Raw genomic sequence first — 25,127 nt, 5'->3', positions numbered from 1 at the left:
AGAGAAAGAGTCAGCCGCATGACCAGCAGCGGGAAAAGCGTTCCCGCTCCTCACTTGATCTTGTGGTCGTCATTGTCACCTTGAGAACGTGCTCTCATCTCTCCCGTCCGTAGAAGTCCTCTCGGCCCACTCTCTCGCAGGCCACCGTCTGGTTGCTCTGCGCTCTTTTGCAGCGGAACTCCGGGAAGAGCTGGTTTGCTGGTTTGTCTCTCATTCTCTCATAAGCCCATTCCATTCACTCCCCAGACCCACTCCAAGCCTGCCCTGGTCAAGGTCACCGTCGACCTGACCGTGCAGCCGTCTTTGCACTAGACCCATCTGCAGCCTCTGACAGAGTCGGCTCTCCTCCTTGGTAGGCTTTTCCTCTCCTGGCTTCCCGGACTCAGCCTTCTCTTGGTTTCCTTCTGTCTTGCTGGTTACTCCTTCATACCACAGTCACCTTGGCAGGTAACCTCCCCCTCCCGGCTCCCCATGTTGGAGTCCCCAGGTGCTGTACACTTGAGAAGTCCCTTCTCGGTGGGGCGTGGTCTGCCCTTCCTGCTGAAAATTACAACAGTTCCCTCCCCAGATGCTAATAAGTCTTCTTACCTTGTCTATTTATTTTTTGATTATGCTTATCATCTCCAAATGCTATATAATATACTATTTCTTGTGCATATTACTAATTTTATGCCACTACCCACTGGAGAGAAAGCTCCGGAAGTTTTGTTCACTTCTGTATTCCAAGTACATAGAGCTGCGGCGAGCAGTCTTGTGTGCATAAGCGAATCCATGTCCCTTTGCAAACTGGCTCCCCGTCTCACCTTCTGCCATTGACTCTGCCATGATCCTTGCTTCCCCAGACTGAAACCTTGAAATCTTCTTTATCTTTTCAGTCAACCCTTCACTGTACAGTCCATTGAAAGCCCTCTCCGCTCTGGTCTGTGTTGCGCCTCAACGCCACATCGCCTTCCCAGCTCCCAGCCTTGACCTTCGTCCCGACCCTCATTCCTTCTCCCCCGGAGTGTTGTTTATCCTTGCTCTGCTGCTTCCCTCTAGTGCATCTCTATCTGCCAGATAAATCTTTCATGGTGCTCCTTGCCCAGGGAGTAAACTTTTTCACCTGGCATTTAAATAGAGATGCATGGGGCGCTGTGGGAGTGGGAGGGTGGGGGTGCTGGGGCAGCGGAATGGAGTCCCGCTGGAGAAGAATCTGGGGAAAAATATTTTTTCAGGAACATTATTTTTCCCCCTCAATAGGAAAAAAGCCTGTTCATTTAATTGAAAAAAAATTTTTTTAAAGTTCCTAAGCCTTTAGGTATTTTTAAGTATACATCAAAATGTTATGAGCACACTAAAAAATACATAAAGAATTTAATGGCCCTGAACTAACAAAATATATTTAGCTCTATAAGAAGTGCATAGTGGAAAACAACAAAAAACCTTCATGAATTTTCCTTTTTACTAAATATATTTTGATCCCTCCAGAAGTTTTCTTTTTTTTTAACTTACAGCTTGCGCGTCATAATATCTGAGTTCTTCCCATGTCTATGCACTTTGATTCTATACATCTTAATTGCCTGATTAAAAGATCGGCAAAAGATAGGAACAGACACCTCACCAAAGAAGACATACAGATGGAGGATAAGCTTATGTAAAGAGACTCCACAGCATTGCTGGGGACTGACAAATAAAAACAACAGGGAGACACACACACCTGTTGGAATGACCAAATCCAAAACACTGGCAGCACCAGATGTGGGCGAGGGTGTGGAGCCGCAGAAACTCCCGTTCATCATTAGTGGGGATGCAAAATGGTAAAGCCGTTTTGGAAGATAACCTGGTGATTTTTTACAAAACCAAACATATTCTTACCATACGACCTGGCAATCCTACTCCTTGGAGCAAATGAATTGAAAACTTAGGTTAACACAAAACCTGCACATGGATGTTTATAGGAGCTTTATTCAGAGTTGCCAAAATTTAGAAACAACCAAGATGTACTTTAATAGGTGAATAGATACACCATGGTGCATCTGTATATTAAAATAGTATTTAGCGATAAAAAGAAACAAGTTATCAAAGCACATAAAGACACAAAGGAACCTTAAACGCATATTCCTAGGTGAAAGGACTGACCAGAAAAGGCTACCTGCTGTATGATTCCGATTATCTGACTTTCTAACAGGAAAATCTGTGGAGATGGTAAAAAGATCCATGATTGCCAGAAATTGGGTTTAGGCAGAGGTGGGGAGGCAGAGCAGAGGATTTTCAGGGCAGTAAAAGTACTCTGCGGGCTGCTGTAATGTGGATAGATACATTTCACCATACATTTGTCCAAACCCACGGAAGGTACAACACCAAGTATAAACCATAATGTGGACTATGGACTTTGGTTGATAATGATGTGTCACTGTTGGTTGCTTATAACAAATGTACCACTCCGGGTGGGGGGGGTGTTGATGGTAGTGTGAGTGTGTGTGTGTGTGTGTGTGTGTGCATGCGTGTGCATGTTTGCAGGGAGGGGCTATGTGAGAACTCTTCATACTTTCCCTCAATTTTGCTGTGAATCTGAAACTGCTCTTAAAAAAAAAAGTCTTATTCATTTAAAAAAAAAATGCTCACGAGTGCTACTTGCCAGGAATGAAGTAGACAATCGTCCCTTCCTAACAATAACGTATGTACATGAGCAGACATTGGTGAGCCTATAAATAGGCTCAGAATTCTTGGGAATGACCCATCTACGCTCCTGACCTTGCAGACCACGCCCTGCTCCGTTAGTCCATTTCAGCCCCTTCCTCCCATCGCTATGCCCTGCCTGTTGTCCTTTCGTGGGATTCGGTCCTCTCAAGGCTTAGCCCCAGCCTCGGCTCATCCTCCGCGGTTGGCCGGCCATCCCGAGCTCTTGACCCGTTCCCTGGCTCCCATCTAGCAGCCTCTCCTCTCCTTAGTGCCTCCCGTCCTACCTAGCCTCCGAGAGCCAGCCTTCATCCCCTTGTCTCAGCATCCTCAAGCCCCCCTCCGCATCTCACCCCCTCTTACTCGAGTCCCTCAAAAGGACACCACCCAGGGAGACCCTCTGCACGTTAGCCCTCGGGCTGGAGCTCTCCTGGCTGCACAAAGTGGGAAGCAGGTTCTGGCTGTGGCGCTTGTACCTGGAAGGGATTTCCCGCTCTAGCTAAGTGTTAGCGCAGCCCTTCCCCCTCTAGAGGAACCAGCGCAGCTCTTCGTCTGAAATGCATTTCGTGCAGCGGACAGAGTAGCTAACCGTGAGGCCCCGTGTAGTGATTACGGAGACGCGGTGGAATTATATTTCATTTATTTCAATAACAGGAAACTGGGGTTAAGATATGGAGTTTGCTTGCAAAATACAGGGATAATGAAAGGAAGGAGGGAAGGAAGGAAAGAAAAGAAAGAAACCTTAAAATTTTGTTACTGAACATAAAGGCGAGCTTAAGGCGACTGCTCTGCTGTCTCTGCGAGTCGTTTAAGACCCATTCACGTGCGATCTTTAGAAGGAGGCTTACCTTTTATCTCCTTTGTTTTTATTTGTTTATCTTACGCAGGACTGAAGACGTCAAGGAAAACGTGCTGGCGGTTCTACTCATCGTCCTGGTCTCCCTCCTCGGATTTCTGACATTGAACCAGGGCTTTTGCAAAGACGTGTGGGTGCTCCTCTTTTGCCTTGTCATGGCCAGCTGCCAGTACTCCCTGCTAAAGGCAAGACCACCTCTAATTCTTACCGTCACTAAGGTACCCTTGAAAGCATGAGATGATGACACAGAGACTTCTGATTTCTGTTCTAGAGCGTTCAGCCTGACCCTGCCTCGCCAATCCACGTAAGTTGCCAATAACGGGCAAGGAGCTTGTCTTGTCTGTTTGTGTTAAAGACAGGGGGGGGGAAGCTTTTCAAAAGGCAGAATATATATCGATGTACATATAGTGAATATGGAAATAGAAATGAGAACTCACGGTTGCCAAGTTCAGGCTGCATCTGAGAGCGTGGTGGGGGTGGTGGTTGGGGGGCAGGGGGGAGTGACAGGATACAGAGGGTCTTTTCAAACCTGCTGGCCTCACATCAGGGCTGACCATGCAGCCCAGGATGGGGAAGACTGGCCTCTGCCGTCAGCTCGCCTGCTTCTGTTTCCTGGTTCCTCCGCTGAGTGTTGGACTCTGGGCGGGATATGTGCACTTGCCACGTCTCTGTTTCTCTGCCTATCAGCAAGGATAATGAAAATGACTCTGGGGATTCAATAATCTGTTTTAACTTCCTTTAAAACGGTACCTGGAGCATAGATGCTGAGTGAGCGGGACATATCATTATTGGTAACATCAGTTGTGTAAGCACAGGCCATTCCGTTCTTTACCTGAAGCTGATCTCCTGTCCCACCTTTGCAAGAATATTGTTACTTTTCATCCACGCAACTTTGGGCTAACTCAGAGCGGAGCCTCTTGGCTCACCGTACCATCTGTTGGTGCTCGGACGTCCTTCCACGAGTATGGTTTCCACTGATCCAGCTGCCCTGCCCCTGCAGGGTGCTGGGGGACGGGGTTTGGCCCGGTCCCCGCAGGTACCCCGGCTGCACGCCTTTGCGTGGAGCCCCTGCCTGGCGGACCTCTCAGCTCTTTGAGGACCTTCTTTCTTTTGTTATGGTGAGCTGTGTGCCGCCCCCCCACAACCCCGTCCCTGCGCCAAAACCCTTCCAGAGAAAGAAAGCTTGATCTTCCCTCCATTGTGCTTTAAAAAAAATTCATATCCAGGATTTAGGACTGCTTTTAAGTCTGTGATAGCTCATGTTTAGCCCATAGTAATTAAGAAAAGCTTATAATTGGACGATCACATGGCATACATTGCTATCTTGTTAAATTCCTCTGTTCCCCATAATTGGTTTACATATAATACATCTTCTTTTATTCCAGAGTCTGAATGTCAGGATAAGTAGAAGCAGCATAATTAGGGTATTAAGATGTATTGTTGTGATTATCGTCAGAAATCTGGGTCAGGTGGTGCGCCCAGAGATGCGGAGCTCTGCAGTCTTCTCGCTCAAGCCCTCCCTAGATGTCACATCCACCTCCTGCTTCAGGAAATACACCCTCCTTTCTAGTAATGGCACTTCAGTGTCACCGCTTTCCTGGGCGACTTGGGGGAGGGGTGTTAGATGCTATTAAACCCTCGTGTCCTGCATGTACCTAATAATGCAGACCAGGCTAGGAGAGGTGATGGCGGGGACGGCCCATGCAATCCCCGTGGACCCGTCGTGGCTGCTAGCAGCCGCCCTCTGTCCTCGCTCTGAATTGGAGTTATGGTGCCTTAACCGGTCGAGTTCCTAGAGGGCTTGGTCAGGCAGCCGTCCATGTATCTGAGCGAGCCTACGCACAGAGAGTAAGAAGTGACTTCTCTTACTGTCGTCGTCAGACATTGTGTTTAATATGATTTGCTCACCTGGGTTTCTTGGTAGATTAGCCCCCGATTCGAATCGCCAACTTGCTGACGGTTCTGGGGGGGACAGAAGATACAGGAGCTACGAGATGGTTCCTCTTGCCATCTGCCTGAGCCACGTGGGCATTCAGAAGGCGGATGCGTGATCTCCAGTTTATAAATGTGAAAACCTCAGGAAGGAGGTGGTCAGGGGAGCAAACCAAGTCTGGCCACCGAGGTGGCTCTTGGGGCCGCTGCCGACTCCTGCCCTGGGCATCACGTGACCCCAAGTACTTTCCTTTGCTGCCGGGGAGAGGCTATTCCCAAATTCAGTTCTTGCTCTTAGAGCGATCAGCTGGAATTTCTTCTCTGTTTTCTCTCCAGAGCACACAGGGGCCAGATTTTGAGCCAGTGGTTCGAGCCAGAAGATAGCAAAATAAAAGCACTCTGTCTTTTTCAGATATAAATGCAGAATTAATGTTGTGCTGATGGATACGGTACAATAGACCCTGGGGCTGACAGGGATGCATCTGGTTATAAAAGAAAACAGGTCTAGGTGAGCTGAGCTTAAGAAACTTGATGGTCTGGGTCGACCCCAGCAGCGTTTGAGGATCAGAGACCGGCCGTGCAGACGATGAGGCTTTTCACGGGCGTCCCCGGATCTGCACGTGGTCCAACCAGCAGTCGCTGCTGCTGATGGCGCCGAAAGCGAAGTTCAGGAGCTTATTGAAGAGGCAGCAAAACCGGGCAGGTCCTGGGCAGAGCCAGACTCGGGCCTTCCCCAGGCCCTGCAGGGATTCTCAGTGGGTGTGGCTGGGGCAGCCCCTGGGAATCCGTCCCCCCAGCCCCGCCCCCCAGGGGATGTTGGTGGGCTGTGACCTCAGATGCCCCACGAGCCACCCTGGGGTAGCACACGGGGTTGGGGATTTGAATCCAGCCTCACCACGTACAAACCCGGAGATCTTGGGCAAGTGATTTCTCTATATCTCAAGTTTTTCACCTGTGCAAGAGGAAATCATGAAATGGGATGGTGAGGGGATGAACCAAGACGGGCGTCTGGAGTGCTCGGCACAGTGCCTGGTACTGTGGAAGGAGCTGACAAATCTTCGCAGGTTTTTTTGTTTTTGTTTTTGTTTGTTTGTTTGTTTGTTTTTTTTGGTAAAATATGGATAATAAGAGCAACCTCAGTTGGATTTGGTAAAGAGCGAATTGGACAATGCAATACAGTGAGCCCAGCACTGGGCCTGGAACATAGTAAGTTTCCCGTTCCTTTGTCACAGTACAAACTCCAAAGAGCAAGGGCTGTAACTCGTTGTGTGTTCTAGTCAGGCAGCTCTGACTGCTCCACAGGGAAGACATTTGGTACCACTTCCTATTCTATAAAAAATCACTGGGAATGATTTTTTTGAAGATTTTATTTATTTATTTGAGAGAGAGACGGTGCGTGTGCGTATGGGCGGGGGCGGGGCAGGGCAGAGGGAGATGGAGAAGCAGGCGCCAAGCAGGGAGCCCAACATGGGGCTCGATCCCAGGACCCCAAGATCATGACCTGAGCCGAAGCCAGACTGAGCCACCCAGGCGCCCCGGGAATGCTTTTTGTAAATAAACTTTTTAATTTTAGAACATTTGGGAAGATAATACAGAGAGTTCCCATATACCCCACACATTCGTCACCATTAGTGAGCCCATAGTGATACATTTTTGGAACTAAAATCCCTGTTTTCCTCAGATTTTCTTAGTTTTAACCTAAACTTTTCTGCCTGAGGACCTCACCCGAGATAGCACACTGCTTTTGTTATAGTGACAGCTTCTCAGACTTCCTTTTTTTTGAATGACCTTGACGGTTTTGAGGAGTAGTGGTCAGGGATTTTGTAGCCCACCCCTCAGCTGGGATTTATCCGACATCTACGTTATGATTAGACTGGGGTCATACCCCTTTGGGAGCAAAGCCATCGAGGGGAAGAGCGCTTTTCATCACGTCACGCTGAGGTACGTACTGTCCACCTGACTGACTGCTGTCGGTGTTGACCCTGATCCCCTAGCGTTTATCAGAGGAATGATCTTGAATGACATATAAAAATTTTCTCAATCCTCAGTCCTAGAAATAAGAAGGTCAACTTAGTGTTTGTGGCTCTTGATTGAAAATGAAATTATATTTATCTCTTCAGTTATGTACTTACTTGGCTCCAAAAAAGTGTCCTTTAAAGCCTGAGCCACTCTAAACGGCCTTCTTTGAATGCTTATCTACTGGATTTCTGCCATGAAACAGGGGCAGAACCTAAGTGACCTCCCTCCTGTCTGTCTTTCGCTGCCTCTGAGGGACGTGCTGAGGCAGTGGGCTCGCGTGTAAGGTGGGTGCAGGCAGAACGATGGCACCTCGGCCCCCACTCTGAGGGGTACGGCCACAGCTGCCTCGCGGCCCCCCGGCTGGACAAACGGCATCGACCCGTTTGTCAAGATGCACAGACCTGAAAGCTAGCAAGCCGGCCCTGAAATACATCATTCTGTGAAATGAAATGATAAACTATTTGAAATTATAAACCGAGCTTCCAGAAACTCATTCGCCTGTGCCTTTTCAATTTTTAATGTAGTCGATCGGATTCCAACCGTATTTAAACAGAAGTAGCATTTTAACAGCTGATAGGAATTATTTGGCCTTTTGGTTGCTACGTATCTACTACTGCCTTCTCTGAAATGTTTTGGGTTCTCCTCGACACCCCCGGTGGGAGTCACAGACTACTCGCCGGCTCAGGTTCTCCGGGGACTCTGCTCTCCGTAGAGCAGAAACCCCCCACCCTGTGTTCCTCCTTTCGCTCCACACACAAGGACAACTGAAGCATATCGTTAAAAATGCTCGAATGGTGCATCGGGGTGGCTCAGTCAGTTTGGCGACTGCCTTCTGCTCAGGTCATGATCCTGGAGTCCGAGGATTGAGTCCCACCTCAGGCTTCCCATTCGGCAGGGAGTCTGCTTCTCCCTCTGCCCTTCACCCTGCTTGTGCTCTCTCTCTCTCAAATACATAAATTTCAAAAAATCTTAAAAAAAAAATGCTCAGATGACTCTAAATGGACAGCTGAGTTACTAACCCTAAAGTAAAAAAGAACTCATCAACAAGCACAGAGAGATGAGGTCCGAATCAGCGAACCCGCACCATCGCTAGAAACTATGACTCAGCGAACTCCTATGCTAGCGGTGGCGTTTCGAGGTCCCTAACACAGTGTCCCAGAGCGGTGGATAGAGCCTGCGGTTATAGTTCTTCCCCTTCTCCCCACTCCAGAGCTCTTTAAGGAAAAGTCAACACCGCAAAGCTGTTGCTAATGCTGTCCCCCAGACCCTGTATTTGCTTCGCAGTGTGTGTTTAAAGAATGATGATTGTCGATGAAATTCCGTGAGGTCAGGCTGAGTCCCAGAGCCGAGTGCTCTCCTCTTCCTGGTTCTTGTTGGGAGCCAGAATGCAGTGGCCAGCACAGATCCTCAGGCCGGGGACAGATTTCTTAATTTGGCAAAAAATTAAGGCATAGAACGTGTGCCTCCTTTTACTCTTGGCAGAATGAGAATAATAAATACCTCTTAGCGTTGTACCGAGGATTAACCATGTGGGTAGCCTGGGGCCTGGGGTGGGATACACGTTAGCTCTTGTTGCCCTGGCTGTTCACAGCAGCCGACAAAAATACCGGGCCCCTGAGCATGGCCGGACCAGCAGGTGTGCTGATCCCTCCGTAGGTCTGAGGGGGCCCTTTCCTGCCCCACGGACCGAGGAAGCAGAGGACACCCGGGTGTAATGCCTGGAGCCCACACCTGTGGCAGGCCCGTGACCTTGTACGTGTGTGTGTGTGTTGGGGGCGCTGATACAAAATCCAGCTGCACACGCAGATGGTCTCCCAGATGCCCACAGCTGAAGCTGGGGCTCTCCCCCAGGGGATTTTAAAGTTGAAATCACACGGGAAACAGTTGGATGAGTGTAAAAAAGACTGATCCGACTTTACCTGGTGGGACGAGTGGAATTTTTCTATCGGATAAAAGAAACATCCATCCTCTGGGGTCTGATGATTGATTCGTATATGAAAGAAGGAACTGGGGAGCAGGGGAGCGGGTACTTGCAGTAGGCGTTGTTAGGAATCGAGAGAAATAGAAGCGGCGTCTATGCCACACACTAGCGATACGCTTAGAATGGTTTAGGGACGCAAAGCCCAGGACAGGAAGGGAAGTGGAGTTGTGGCGTGATGATAAGGGCAGGCTCTTTGCCAGCAAGCCAGCCTCAGGTTTGGTCCCATAAATTACAATTAGGAAGGGAGCATTCCCCTGCCCATACATGAAGTGAACTTGGCAGATTTCAGATGATATCACAAACTTGTTCAAGACCAGAATTTCAATTCCTAGAAAATGTATTTTTAACCTTTTAGGAAAAGGAAGAATCAGGGCAAGAGGGAGGCAGGTCTTTAACTTTATATTGTAAGCGGTGTCGCTTTGAGGAATATCTCGTATGCTTACGCGTTTGTGTATCAAGTAGCTGTCCATACCAACCAAGTTAGTTTGCTTTTCACTTGATACGAAATGCATTAAGATTTCACTTAGGCTTTCATTTCATTTTTTTTTTTTTTAACGCAGAAGAAGTATTCCCATACCCACTAATCTATGACCCAGTTGGATTCAAAAGGAGATTTCATAAGAGTGCAAATATTCCTTTCAATATGAGTCTGGACTCAGGGCCACACATAGCCAGCCCCCATGGACAGCCTGTGTTTTCCTTCCTATTAAAAGATAGTCTCAGAATAGGACCATTTCTATTATAGAAGCAGTGGCAATTTAAATTGCATTTCTAAATATAACATGTTCAAGGCAGTGACTTTAAATATTCACATCCGAACCCATATCACTTTAATCTTTACTTTTTATACCCAAAGTAGTTCATGAATCGCAAAGAAGATTCTCCCCCTAATTCATTTTTGTTGGTTTTTTTGAGCCTTATGAATTGTGCATTGGTTTATGACATGTAAATTCTTCATTGGCTTTTGCCCTGGAAAATTTGATTTTATATCTTTTCCTTAATTTTTCTATCTATTCAAGGATAAGGATAAAAATGTTTCCACTTCTCCTCATAACAATATTTTGAGGGCTAAGATGAGACCTGTTAAGTTTTTGGTCCTCCTCAAAGGAAAATGTATATAAATGGTGAGTTTTTTTAAATTGGATGATTCCCTGTGCTACACTAAGACATTTTACGCAATCTCTGTGGGTATAAATTTGCACCTGTAGGATATTGCTTTTTAAGACAAGGGAATCAGAGCCCACCACTTATAATTCTATTTCTTATTAATAGCAGGGCTCAAGGTAGACCATGTAAAGCAAGCAATGGCTTAGATTAGTTTTGCTCTTGAAATGAACAATACAAACGGATGTTTTGCTGTTGGGGAAGCATTGAATTAGATCGAAATTGTATCCAAGGATGATAATTAAATTTTCAGCTAAGTCTTGTTGAGTCTGGAAGGCATAACGTTCTTTTTGATATTCTTGTTCTTGTTAGAATAAGTATCCGAGTCTTTTTTTTTTTTTCTTTTCCTGGTGTTTTGTGTATATGTGGTATGGGGAGGGGAGAATGTGATTTACGGCATAAGTTGTATGAGATTATATGAATTACTGACTATGAAGCTTTTGTCACTTAATCAAAATAATAGGTACCATTCAGACATTGTGTTTGTTTTCTAGGGACACAACCAAATCATAACATATAGCAGACCAATCTATTTTTGTGTGCTGTGTGGCCTTATTTTGCTTCTTAATACAGGGGCCAAAGCCCGGCACCCTCCCACTTACGTTGTCTATGGCCTGAAGCTCTTCTCTCCGAGGTCCCTCCAGTCAGCTAGGGACCTCTTAATAGGTGAGTGAACTTGGGGGTTGTGGGGAAGAATACAGAGGAGGGTGGGTACGTCTCCCTTTTATATTCTGAATCGCTAGCGGGAGAAAACCTCCTATGTGATTACTGGGTGAAGAGATGTGCATTTCTTGTTTGACTTGTACACATTCAGAAGATGGTCTGGGAGCTGGAGCCCCACCCATGTGGCACAGACTCTCTGGCAAAGCCCGAGTGTGCATGGTTTTCAGTCCAGGCAGCGTCCTGGATGTGCTCGTCACCCAGCCTATCACTGGTCCTCTAGGTGCTCCTTAAGGTCTAGGCAGTGTTTCTTGTCAAGTGCTCTGTTTACAAAGGGAACCTGCCCAAGGTCATGGTTCGGCGCCTGCCTGTTTGAGTTCTAGCTCTGCCACTTTGCTAGTTGTGTGACCTTGAGAAAAATTCAACAGTGTATGGGGACACAAATAGTACCCACCTCCGAGGTCGGTGCCAGTTTTAAATGATTTAGTACATATAAACCTGTGGACCAGGGCCGGGCACCAGGTGTTAGCTATTATCATTGTCATGATCATTATTATGTGGAGAGGCTGACCCAGTGCTGTCCTCAGCTCTGAAGACGTGACCCCAAGTGCTCTGAGAATTCTAGTCATGACATGCAAAGGTTGACACGCATGCCGACCTGTGGTTGGCTGTGATCACGTTGCCCAAATGAGTTGATAAAGGGCAAGCACCAAAGACACAAGCCCCTGTGAATATCTTACTCAAGAGGAGCTTTTCAAAGCCACAGACTCCACGTCATTCTTTCCCTGGCCCCCATGACAACTCCCCGAGTCTCTGCTGTGGGACCGGGAAGGGCTCCCAGACGCGACATATCCTTGTTTTCTTTATGGATGAAAACCACGGTAGACACGCCGCCCTCTGACTCTCCTTCCCAAACACTACCTCCCCGTTCTTCCTCCTACTGTAGTGGCAGCAAACTAGTCGTTCCCCCACACGCAGCCCCCGCCCCCAGCCCACCTTTGTCTGTGTCCTCTATATCTCTCTTCTGGTTACATCATGGGAGGGGCTGAGTAGCTTGATAATAGCGAAGGGTCAGGCACCATGTTAGAGAATCTCTGAGCTCAAGTAGGAAACATTGGGGGGCAGGGGGGGGTGAAGAACTGATCCCATGATTAGGTTCCCAGGCAGTGCCTCTTGCCCGAGAATATTTGCTACTACCCTCTCGGATAGTTTTCACTTTACTTTTTTATATTACTTGAAGTTCTGTCAGTTGGAACACACACACACACACACACACCCCAAGAAAGACTTTCGGAAACTTTTACCTTCCTATAAATGAACCCACCCATCTCCCTTCTGAGATGAAACAATGAAAAAGTCCGAGTTCAAGTAGACACAGATGCCCAGGCACGGTTGTGCAGGCTGGAGCCCGTCCCTTCCTGGCTGTCTTCTTGCCGACAGCAGTGCTGGAGTCCGGAATGCAAGGACCCAGGGGGGCCTGGGGATTAGCAGCAGAGAGGGCAGGAAAGCATTTTGGAAGGTGTTCAAGAAACACATGTCCAGGGCGCCTGGGTGGCTCAGTTGGTTGAGCGACTGCCTTCAGCTCAGGTCATGATCCTGGAGTCCCGGGATCGAGTTCAGCATCAGGCTCCCAGCTCCATGGGGAGTCTGCTTCTCCCTCCGACCTTCTCCTCGCTCATGCTCTCTCTCAAATAAATAAATAAAATATAAAAAAAAAAAAGGAAACACGTGTCCATGTCAAAATGTTGCCTCCCCTCTCTGCAGCCCACGCTCAGTCTTGGGTACCTCCTGATCATCTTTTCCCAGGATCTCGAGCATAGGTTAGTGTGGCTAGAGCTCCACCCAATACAGGTCCCAAGGATGTGGGGTCTGACCTGGAGCCCTAACTGCCTTGGTGACTCCTCGTCTCATCCCCATCCCTTATGTTCCTGTTATGGGCGCCCGGGACAGCCTTGGCCATGCTCGTTGATGGCCCATTGCCCCTAAGCTTGGCCCCATCTTCCCTGCCCACCGTAACCCATATTTCCGTAGCACCAAACCCATCTTGGAGTCATCCGTCCACTTGTGATTATTTGGCTGATGTCTGTGCCCTCTCTAGCCTGTGCGCTGCTCCGTAAGGACAAGGCAGAGCCCGTGCCTCCTTTCTCACACTGACTCCCTGGCACCCCATGCTGTGTCTGGCAAATACAGGCACTGAAGAAATGTTTGTTGAGTGGATGGACTAATGAACACAAGTGTGTTTAAGTAGTAAGGAAATCAATGTACGGGTGAGCGTTTGGAAGACTCATTCACTGTCGTTCTCCGACTGGTCATCTCGGCCCTTATAGTGACGAGGGACATGATAAGCACCTCCTGAAGGTGACCTGGAGAAAGAAAAAGAAAAGCGTGTCATACATTCTGTGTAGAAATTGTTTTTCTGCACATAGTTGTCTTTCATTTCTCTTTTTCTTTAATTTGCTTCTATAAACAAGCCAATGCCACCGAATGCATATAGTTGTTTGGAACGGCAGATTTGCCCGGGCATCAAAAGGCGAAATGTTACGAGGGCTCAAAAAGTAAGACCTTAGTGTACTTGGTAAAAGCCTGAGGTCTTACTTTTAGCAGAAACCCTTGTTCTAAAATCAGCTACTGGCTGTATGTATTCTCATTTTTTCTTCAGACCAATTCCGCTGAGGGGAGGAGAGGAGGCAGGGAATATGGCCTCCTTGTTTTTCTATCTGGAATTCCCTTTTCCTCATTAAAGCTTTACCTTAAGATATCTTTGTCTGCTTGTCCACGGTAACAAGTAAAAATAGCGGTAAATAGGTGAGCAAGCCAGCTAAATGACTTCTGGGATAAAGAAAAATGGGAAAATAGAACAATAACAATCCCCGTGGAGGGAATGTGTTAAACACACTAATTTGCGCTGAGCAGGAGAAGATTGTGGAACAAATTTAGAGCCATCGGGAATGAGAGGAAGGCGATCGAGGTGTATACTGATTTTCTGACTTGAGGAAAGCAAGGGTGATTCAAAGTCATTCATTCTCCTGTGTGGAGCCTCTCCACCTTCTGTCCCTTACTACCAAGGGATCTGAGTGTATGTGGCTCCCACCAGGGTTAGGTTCAGAGACTAACAAGGAGAGAAGAAAAAATGAGGAGTATTGGGATGAAAAAGTCGTGTATGTTTCCTATAGCTGCCGTAACAAAGTACTCCTCATGGGGGCCTGAGAACATCAGAGATTTACTGTCTCGTGGTTCTGGAAGCCTGGAGTTTAAGATCTCTGAAGGCACAAGTGAAGGACTTGCCCTGGCCTCACTCCTTGGCTCGTCGATCGCCTTGTCCCTATCTGTCACATCATCTTCCCTCTCTGTGTGTGTGTGTGTGTGTGTGTGTGTGTCTGGCTCCGTGTCCAAATTCCCTCTTCTTAGAAGGACAACAGGCATATTAGATCCGGGCCCACCCTCAGGACCTCACTGTAACTTGACCGTGACCCAGACCCTATTGCCCGGTGAGGTGTACAGGTATCTTTTCGGAGGAACACGATTCAGTCCTTTCAACATGGAGCATTTAAGAAAAAGGACAAGAGAGAAGCGGGAACTCAGCCCACGTGACCTTGTTTTCCATCGTGTGGTCGAGGGTGCCACGGGCTTCTCACGCTGTGGTCCTCCTCTGGCCGGTGCTGGGGGAGGTGAAATAGTTCTTTAAACCTGTGCCTTACTGCTGCTGTCTCTGTTAACGGATGCCTCTCCCGCTTTCTGCACAACACGTGTCGTGTCCCTCATGAGAGAGAGGCGAGGCAGCAGGGGGAGGGAGCAGGAAAGGAGCAGGGAGTACCCGCGTCTGCTGCTTTTGGCCAGAGCTGACCCTGCCCCACCCGCCTCCCAGGGCAGTGGGGTCGGATGTGAGCCAGCGCTGGGAGATGGTCCAGGTGGGAATTGGGCCGGTGGGGAAGATGGAGAAGCCTCTGGTCATGTTTAATGCGAGGAGAGGAGCATCTCAAAGGCAAGCCTCCCAGTCAGATAATAGAACGATGGAAGGAGGCGGGATGTAGGCTGCCAGGAGGTGGGGACCTTGGGGGCCAAACTTGGGGACAGAAGACAGAGTCAGTGGCAGGGACTTGTTGATTTTATAGGCTGCGGGGGGGGGGGATGAAAGACACAGAAGCACTGGGGGTAATATTCTTACCTTATTTTTCCTTCTATGACCCCTGCTGTATATTCAAAATACTCCTGTGGGCACTTCTCTCTTTCTTTAAAAGGCACAAAATGTTTCCGGGGGCAAGGGGAAGGGACCGCTGCGTCAGTCCTCGTTAGCTTGCTCAGTCAGGGATAGTAACCTCTGGGCTGCAATTTTAATACTTTCCACTAACGTCACTTTAGTGAAAGCCTACGAGAGGAGGTCGGCTTTCTAATTATCCCACGGTACTAACTAGTCCCGGCCCATGGCAGGTGCATCACGGCTCACTGCAGGGGAGACCCGTAAAACGGTCTGGGTTAGAGCTGTCCGATGGTAGCCCGGGCTCTGCCTACTGAAGTGTGCATTTCTGATTTTCTGAGGTCCTGACTTGGAAGGGGCTCAGGCGGGGAGAGTGGCTGCCCGTTGTAGAAGGGACTGGGTGGGTCCTTCTCAGATTGAGACTTTGATGTTTTATGTTTGTCCTTAGGATTGTGACCCCCAACCTACAACAAGGCAGCTTCCAGAATGCCACCCTTAGAGATAGGTGGCGGTTTGGGGACAACTTACTGGAACGTACCCCCTTCTCGGCCCAGGGAGACCTCACATTTGCCTTCTCTCTGTGTCTTCTATAAACACTGTTTCCGGGGCTCGGTGTACGTCACAGGCAGGACGATGAGTTAGCACAGAGATACGGCGCATTGGAGACACACACTGTATATATTCACATCAACTTCTTAGGTTTCAGTTTTATTTCCATGTTACTTTAATTCTGCTAATTTTCGCCCCAAAGCCACAACGGCAATAGTCATGGCATAGAATAGTAACGAATATCATTGTTCACATTTAAAAAAAGAAACAAGCCAGTTACAATGTTTTTATTTGCAAATGTTGCTTGTAAAGAAATGGAACCATACTGGAAATTTCTGCATTTATGGTAATTATTAGGGAAAATGAAGAGTAGCCGTGAGAGAAAATTATACACCGTCTCAGTGGTATGCTAAGAAAAGAAAAATCTTTGTTCACAGGGAAAATTGCTGACAGCCACGGGAACTTTTTTTTCTTTTTAACTTTTGGAAAAAGGGCAAAATGACCTCAGCAACTTCAAGTGTGATTTTCTAATTGCCCTACTAATGCAGGAAACATTTGGCTGCTTTTTTTTTTTTTTTTTTTTTTAATTCACGTGAGCTACAGCCCGACAGATGAGGTACGTTACCTCTGCCTTGCTCTCTTTCCACCTCCCTGGCTTTGATTTTAAAGCCCACAGGTCTCCTTCTCGAAAACATCCTGGAGAGGAGCGAGATGCTGGGCTCCACGGTGGCTGCACTGAGCTTCCGTTCTGTGCGCCCAGGGGCGGCTTTCCGCCGCCGCTCGCCATCTCGCCATCAGATCACCCTCAAGCCACCATTCACTGGCTCTCGTCCTTTTCTCTTCCAAGTTGAGGTTTCATTACCTAATGTGCTTTTTACAGAAAACGCTTCCTTACACTTGCATTGCTGACCAGTTTCCAGTATTCAGCTGCCTTTCCTTTCCTTTCACACCCTTACTTCTCCCTGGAGTTCTTCATTCTTGGTGTAGTTTTTGCCACACACACACACACATGCACGTGCACGCACACACACACACACACACACACACAGCTCTTGAGAAGGTGAACTAATGCGATCTCACCATGCCTTCCGTCCACCCCTACCCTGGACAAGAGAACTCCAGAGTACAGTGTCATCTGTCATCTTCCTTGCGGGGTCTGAGTCTCACAGTTCAGAGAAGACGTACGAGTCAGTTTGCTTGAAATTATATGGGAATAAAATTTTGATGCTCCTATGTTCTATTATTAAATTTTTATTTATTTCCTTTTATAAAAGATTTATTTATTTCAGAGAGACAGAGAGAGTAGGGGGTGGGTAGGGGCAGAGGGAGAGAAAGAGAGAGAGAATCCCAAAGCAGACTCCCCGCTGAGGGCAGAGCCCTGTGTGGGGCTCTGTCCCAGGATCCTGAGATCATGACCTGAGCCAAAACCAAGAGTCAGCTGCCCAACCCCACTGAGCCACCCAGACACCCCAAATTTCCTTTTCTTCTATCTTTCCCATATCTCTGAGTTCCATTCACAAAACCTGAAAAAAAAAAAAACAAAAAACAATTGTGTCCTATAAAGTGATGTCCAGCAGATCAGTATTTGTATCCTATTGGCCTACTTTGATTGAAAAGTGGATTCCTCACAGATGCTCTAGATTATTACAATATCATCGAAATCTTGCCACAGAAAACATGACAGCAAAATCACCATGTGTATCAAAATATGGCTTCAACCCCAAGAGCGCTGGAATAGTCTCTTGATATGGTTGTAGAAGGGTTTGTCCCATACTTTCAAGCCACTGTTAGCAAGAGCACGTGACGTACGAGGACTCTCGTTTGTACAGTTTCACGATGGGAAGTGTGCATTTCTGATTTTCAGAAGTTGCTGAAGCCCCCCGCCCCCCACCATCCCCACTCCCGCTGTCGACTGTGGTCTATGTTCCAAAGTTCAGGCATATGGGATTTCAAATCAAATTTCCTTAGTTTTATTGGGGCTTACCAGGATCAAACTTCACTGACATTCTCCTCAATAAACTGAGACAGAAGACAGATGCGTCACAGCAGAGGGAGTGGCAGTTTCTGTGTTTCTATGAAACCCAACTTGCACAGACGTGTGGAAGAGGGGATGACGGGGACAGAACTGTAAAATTCGGCTCTAGCACATTTGGTTTCCTCCAACGAATGATCTCTGTGAAACGTGGAATCCTGGCACGTGGATGTCTTGCCCAGATGCACTGTTCCCATTTTGGGAGGGGGCACCGTCTTCCTCTGGTCAGGCAGGGTCGCCTTCATGTCCCAGACGCTCCAGTCCCCAGGAGGTCAGGCCTGTCGCTGTCCCGCTGTCACCGTGTGTGGTTTCTTCATCACCACCCTCCCCTGTTCCTCTGAACCTGGAGTTTCCCACTGAACTTGAATTTCAGGTGGCATTCAGGTCTCAGGCCCTCAAATGCTCCTGGGAGACAAGCCCAAAATGAGGCGCCCCCAGCTCCAAATTTGTTACCCCCCCCCCCCCATGCAGGGAGAGAGCAGCCTACCTACTGCCTTTAGCTTTACCTGTTCCTGGAGTTTCCCAGTTCCGTCCCACGACCCTCACGCCCCCCAAGTGCAAGCCCGCTCTTGCACACTACGGACTGGTCCACCGTCTCCCTCACCATCTGAGGTCTCTGCTGGGTGCTGCGCTCGCCCGTGTTCTTTGCCTGGGCCTTTTCCCCGGACGCAGCCCCATGTTACTTCCACGAGCACATTTCCACTGGGCTCGCAGACCCTCCTCCCAGGAGTGCGAGGAGTCCAGTATTGCCTCCGGGATGCGGGCGGGGGTGGGGTGGCTGGGAGCCGGAAGGGGAGCAGGCAGGATTGCCTCGGGGACCAGGGGCCACCGGCCGCACACTTACAGTCCCTTTTGTCTGTTCACTTCCAGTATTTTTATATTGCTTCCCTGCAATTTCCCTCCTCGGGCTCTTCCCGCAGATCAACACTTTCTGCATTTATCTTTTGGAACAAATTGACATGCTGTTTTTTGGAGGTTCTGGTAAGTCATGTACATCCCAGTCTTCCTGTAAAAGAGTCTAAAGTTCTGATAAGGGCTGCATGAAATGGAGTCCAGACAGCTTGGTGTTCTTTTCTTTTCTTTTAAGATTTTATTCATTTATTTGACAGAGACACAGCGAGAGAGGGAACACAAGCAGGGGAGTGGGAGAGGGAGAAGCGGGCTTCCCGCTGAGCAGGGATCCCAGCACAGGGCTCGATCCCAGGACGCTGGTATCACGACCTGAGTGAAGGCAGCCATCTAACAAATGAGCCACCCAGGTGCCCCCAGCTAGGTTTTCTTTGTCCTCAACACTGAGCTACTTCTTGTGTGCACCTGAACAGACAGGGGACCCGTGTCTCTCACCCGGGTGACCATTCCTTGACACAGCACCTTAGACTGAGCCGGCCGTGGCTAAAACCTCGCTTATTCCTTACCTGGAGACTTCGTGCTGGTTGCTTGACTGTAAAGTTTACTTTTCTCTAAATGGCAATACACGTGCGGCTCTCCTAGAGTCCGTGTAAGAATGAAGTGAAATCGTACATGAAGCACGACAGCACAGCTGGTGAGCCAGTACCGTTCCCACCTCATTACACACACATATACACACAGATGCACACGTATGCACATGCATGCACGTGTGCACACAGATGGGCAAACGCACACAGATGCACACATGTGCGCAAAAATGCACTCATGTGCACTAACACGCACACGGATGCATGCAGATGCACACGCATGCACGGATGCACACAGATGCACACACAGATACACTCATGTTCGTTAACATACACACACAGACACACACACAGAGGCACGTGCATGCACAGACGTACACAGACGCACACATGCACACACAGATGCACTCCCGTGTGCTAACGCACACGGATGCACGGACACACGACGCACACGCACGCACTTACGCACATACACACAGACGCACACGCACGCACGGACTCACACAGACGCACACATTCACACACAGAGATGCACTCACATGCGCTAACACATGCGCATGGACGCACACACACGATGTACAGGCACGTACAGACACACATGCACACACAGAGATGCACTCACATGCGTTAACACACACGGATGCGCGGACACACATGCATGGACGCACACAGACGCACACGCATGCACACAGACGCACACACACGCACGGACACACACACGCGCATGCACGCACGGACGTACACACACGCACGGACGCACACAGACGCACACGCACGCACAGACGCACACACGCACGGACGCACACGCACGCACGGACGCACGCACGGACGCACGCACACACACGCACGGACGCACACGCACGCACGGACGCGCACGAGCACGGCTCGTGGTTCGACGATCTCTGTCCGGCCTTTCTTGGGCGGAGGCCTTCGTCTGTGCCGTGTGCTTTGGCCGGCGGCTCCGCGCTGCCAGCCGGGAGGCCTCCCTTCCTCGGGCTGGGCGCGTTCACACGTCTTCTGAGACTGTGGTCAGAAATCCCCGTGTGTCCCCCCGGAACGTTTGGTGAGCGGTTAGCCTCCCTCTCTCCTGCATGACGCCGTCGGGTACCTCTGACGGGTCCCGCGGAGGTTGTCTCGGCCCCGTGGCGGGCATCTTGCCGTCGGAAGCTGCGGCCCCGTCCTTGCCCGTCCCTGCGTGTTCGGTCGTGAGACTGTGCGTGCTTGTGTTGCAGCCGTGGCGGGCCTGACGTCGGCCGTGTACGGTGTGGCCCGGAGTGCGGCGGCCGCCGGCCTGCTCCACGCCCTGTGCTTCAGCGCCGTGAAGGTAGGTGCGGGGCCTGCGGGCCGCCTCCCTTCTCCTCCCGCCCTCTGCACCCACTGGCGGTTTAGTGAGCCCGTGTTTTCCTTAACCGTGAAAGACACGGGGTCTGAGCGCGTCAGGAACAGCGGGGCCCGGGGTGGGGCCTGGGCGGTGTTTGAAGGCACCCGGGGCCCGTGGCTTGCGGGGGGAGCACCGACCCCCTCCGGACCGTCTCCCGGCCTCGACCGACCCCCTCCGGACCGTCTCCCGGCCTCGACCGACCCCCTCCGGACCGTCTCCCGGCCTCGACCGACCCCCTCCGGACCGTCTCCCGGCCTCGACCGACCCCCTCCGGACCGTCTCCCGGCCTCGGACCGACCCCCGCCGAGCCCCTGCCGCGCGCGGCGGGCAGGAGGACCGTGTGTTCGCCGCCTCCGCTCTCTTGAACGTCGCTCGGAAGATCGGAGAGAGAGAAACTGCCGGATGCTTCGTGGACAGAGAACAGGGGAGGAGATGAGAGCGGCCAGATTTTGAGATCTGGAAAACAGATGGCCCGTCGATTGATCCAGACGGGGAGAGTTGAAGCCAGGCTGGCGGCCGGGGAGGCCCGAGACGATGAAAACCAAGACGAGCGTTAACTTTAGGAAAACACAAAAGCTGTGTCCGAAGAGAAAGGTAACGGTTCTCAGCTGAGGAGAGCAGTTTGCGTTTACGGTGCTCTGAGTAATGGTTACATGTAGACTGGAAAACTAGGGGAGGGCGTGCATACGGTTGTGTGTCTGTGTGTGCCACCGTGTGGGTGCACGAGTGTGACTGTTGGGACCATCTTAACCTCGTCTTCCACACTGGAAAGTCGGCAAATATCTAAAATTGGAAAAAGAAGTAACACAACAAGCATGTTACTTGGAAATAGGGTCCTAGGTGCAGAAGAAACAGCGGGAAAGCATTGCCTGCAGGAAGCAGGCCTTCGGGCCATGGGGTGCTGTGGGCGGGGGACCCTCTTGCTCATTGTCAGTGTCATAAAACTGCAGAGTTTCCATAACGCCTGAAGGCGGTAACACACAGAACGTTGTCCGGGGCGTCTCCGTTCTGGAAAAACGTTAATTAATATTGCACATATTTCTTCAGTTGATGGACATCCTACCTTTACTGTTTTAAACAACAGATACCTCTTTTTTTTTTTTTTAACAACAGATACCTCTTTGAGAAAACAAAAATTAAACATACAAAAGCAAATAAAAATAAAGCACGTTCCAAAGGCTTCTTAATATCTATCCAGTGATACTCCTTAGCTACTTTCTTAAAACGAGTAACTTAAAATCTTATTAAACGTGTGGTTGTGGGTGGCAGGAGGATAATCGTCTGTTCCCCGTTGTGCAAAGGAAGGAGTATGATATGATTATCTCCCAGGGCATTCCCGTGGACTCTGTCCGTGATTGTCCGCAGCGTAATTTCCTCCCTCCCTCCTTCCATCCTTTCCATATAGATACTTTCTTTCACATAAAGAAAGGGGGAGGAAGAGGAAGATTCCTTCTTCTGATACACAAAGGTAATTCAGGTGTTGGTGGTGACCCTGTCGCCACGTTTATCCTATCGTGCAGAACAACAATTACATAGCAAATCGCATGTTTTTTCTTCTGAATGCATTTCTTTATTGTGTCACAGGACGCCAGGTATTTTATTCAGGAACAGTACTGGGGTAGTTGTGTTCTGAGTCCTTGCCCTTCTGAGGACCTCTTCCTGTTCCTTTTGGTAAAACAGCTGCCTATAAAATTTTGGGGTCGCAGGCGCTTCCTTGCAGGGCCCTTTGTGTGGTATGTACTCTGTTGTGTTTCAGTGTTTGTTTACATATTTATTTTTCATCCCTTTTTAATTTTTAATTTTTTTAATGATCTAAGTATTGTTGAAGGCTTTGCTTTAGTTTTTAGTTTAATGCCTGTTAACGTACACCGTTCTGTCGGTTCCAGGTGCACGATATAGTGATTCAACACGTCCATACAACACCTGGTGCTCATCATGACAGGTGCCCTCCTTAATCCCCATCACCTGTTTCACTCATTCCCCCCCCACCCCACCCCCCGCTTCTGGTAACCATCAGTATGTTCTCTATAGTTAGGAGTCTGTTTCTTGGTTTATCTCTCTCTCTCTTTTTTTCCTTTTGCTTATTTGTTTTGCTTCTTAAATTCCACACATGAGTGAAATCATATGTCTCTCTTTTTTCCCTTAGCGTTATACTACTAGCTCCCGCCATGTCTTTGCAAATGGCAAGATTTCACTCTTTATATGGCTGAATAATAGCCCATCTTGTGTATATACCACATTTTCTATAAACATTTGTGTGTAGGTGTTAGTGTGAATATGTGTTTTTATTTATACATAGTAAAGACCTAGGAGTGGTATTGATGGGTCACACGGTTAGTTAATATTTAACTTTTTAAGAAGTTGCCAAACTGTTCTCCAAAATGTGTACCATTTTTGATCCCCTTGTAATCTTTGAGATTTCCAAGTGTTCCGGATTCTTCCTGGTACTTAATGTTTTAATAGTTTTTAAAAATAGTACTCCTATTATGAACTGGTGTCTAATTGTAGTTATAATTTGCATTTCTCTAGTAATGAATGCTGTCGAGTAGGCTTCGAATGCTTGCTTGCTACTTAATGTATCTTCATTGGTGAAAAATATGTTAAAGTCCTTTGTTCTCATAAAAAATTACACTATATGTTTTTATTGAGGTATAAGAATTTTTTTTACATGTTCTGAAGTCCTTTAACAAATATCTCTTGCAATATTTTTTTTCTAGTTTTTTCTAGTTCTTGGCTTTTCTATCCATGAACAGAATTTTTCAGAGCGCACAAGTGTGTAATTATAAGAAAATCCAATTTGTCAATTATTTATTTTATGTTCTGTGCTTTTTACATCCTATCTAAAAAATATTTACCTAACACAAGGTCACAAATATTTTTTCCTCGAAGTTTGGTAGTTGTAGTTCTTATGTTTAGATCTGTGATCCAGTTTGAGTTGATTTTTATGTATGAGATGAGGTAAAGATCGAGATTCACTAGCACGACTGCTGGAAAGACTAGCCTTTCCCCACTGATTTACCTTGGAAGCCTTGAAAACAATTACCAGCTTCCAGGTTCTGGTCCAGCATGTAAGCAGTCTGGAAGTTGTGTCTCCAGCCTAACAATAAGTAAAGAGCGGAACAAACTAAAAAATCAACAGTTCTTTTTAAACCCACCGGAGAACGCAAGAAGCAAGCAGCTGGCTCCTTCCAAAGTCAGAGAGACAGACAGGTCGATGCAGGGAATCACGTTGCACTGGAGCAGGAACCCAGGAGCAGAAACCTCTGTGGGAACAAGTCCCTGAACTGTGAGCAAGGCATTGCTCGAGACTCAGTGTGGGCAAGTCTGGGAGTTCATCCTCCAGGGGGACCCAGTCATCAGGGACAGCCCACACCTCTGTGCGTTTTACCTCCAGGTGCTCGAACAGGTTCCCTGGTGAATAACAGAGAGAAATCCCCGCCTGCTTTCAGCAGGTGGAAGGGAAGAGTAAACATTTTGAAATACGTCAGAGCATTAGTCTCTTCTTCACAAGGCCTGCCCTCAAGATTTCACCACAGCCTGAACTATGGGGATTTTTGTCAGAGCCTAAATGACTTAGAAGAAGGGAAATCCCAACCTCCAGTTGGCTCTAGCCTTCCATGTGGGCAAAAGGAAATACCGACTCCAGTCCAACCCATTCTGGCCATTCCGTCCCACCGGAAATGGGGACAGGACTCAGAAGCCCTTACAAAGTTCACAGTCCAGGCCCAGGGTCACTGAGAGACTCCGAAGTGATCACAGGACCGTAGAATACTCCCCATACGCCTTGCCACCCCATCAGTAAAGGCCGGTTTACCCCAGGTCTTTTCACCCAGCGTGTAAAAAACGATGTGGCGTGCTACACATGCTGCAAGGCATAAAACACAGTTTGAAAGGATAGAGCAAGCATTAGAATCAGATTTAGATATGGCAGGGATGGTGGAATTATCATATTGGGAATTTAAAACAGTTATGATTAATATGCTAATGACTCTAATGAATGAAGTAGACAGGCTGTAAGTGCAGATGGGCCATGTAAGCAGAAAGACGAAAATTTTAAGGAAGACCAAAAAGGAAATGCCAGCAATTAAAAAACGAAAACAAAAACACTGTAACAGAAATGAAAGATGCCTTTGATGGGCACCTCCGAAGAATCCCTGAGCTCAAGGTGATGTCTACAGAAACTTCCAGTTCATTTTGGCACGAGAAAAAGACTGAAGAAACAAAATATCCAAGGACTGTGGGAGAACTGCAAAAAGTGTAACAT

General features: G+C 48.3%; 1 protein-coding gene across 2 annotated transcripts in view; it reads left to right on the top strand.

The window, feature by feature from the left end:
- The window catches only part of PCNX2 (pecanex 2), a gene marked incomplete at its 5' end in the record, with an annotated part of 286,590 nt that overhangs the window by 71,681 nt on the left and 189,782 nt on the right, over nt 1–25,127 (top strand). For both annotated transcript variants that reach the window (XM_080822822.1, XM_080822823.1), the window contains 5 exons: nt 3,546–3,699; nt 3,786–3,818; nt 11,105–11,276; nt 18,917–19,027; nt 20,715–20,806. In XM_080822822.1, the coding sequence (XP_080678948.1) occupies nt 3,546–3,699; nt 3,786–3,818; nt 11,105–11,276; nt 18,917–19,027; nt 20,715–20,806 (562 nt within the window). The remainder of the gene's footprint in view (nt 1–3,545; nt 3,700–3,785; nt 3,819–11,104; nt 11,277–18,916; nt 19,028–20,714; nt 20,807–25,127) is intronic.

This window comes from Martes martes, assembly GCF_963455335.1.
Source record: "Martes martes genome assembly, chromosome: 14".
In the NCBI taxonomy this organism is placed as follows: Eukaryota; Metazoa; Chordata; class Mammalia; order Carnivora; family Mustelidae; genus Martes; species Martes martes.
Note: the sequence above shows the minus strand (reverse complement) of the source record. Positions and strands in the feature narration are given on the sequence as shown.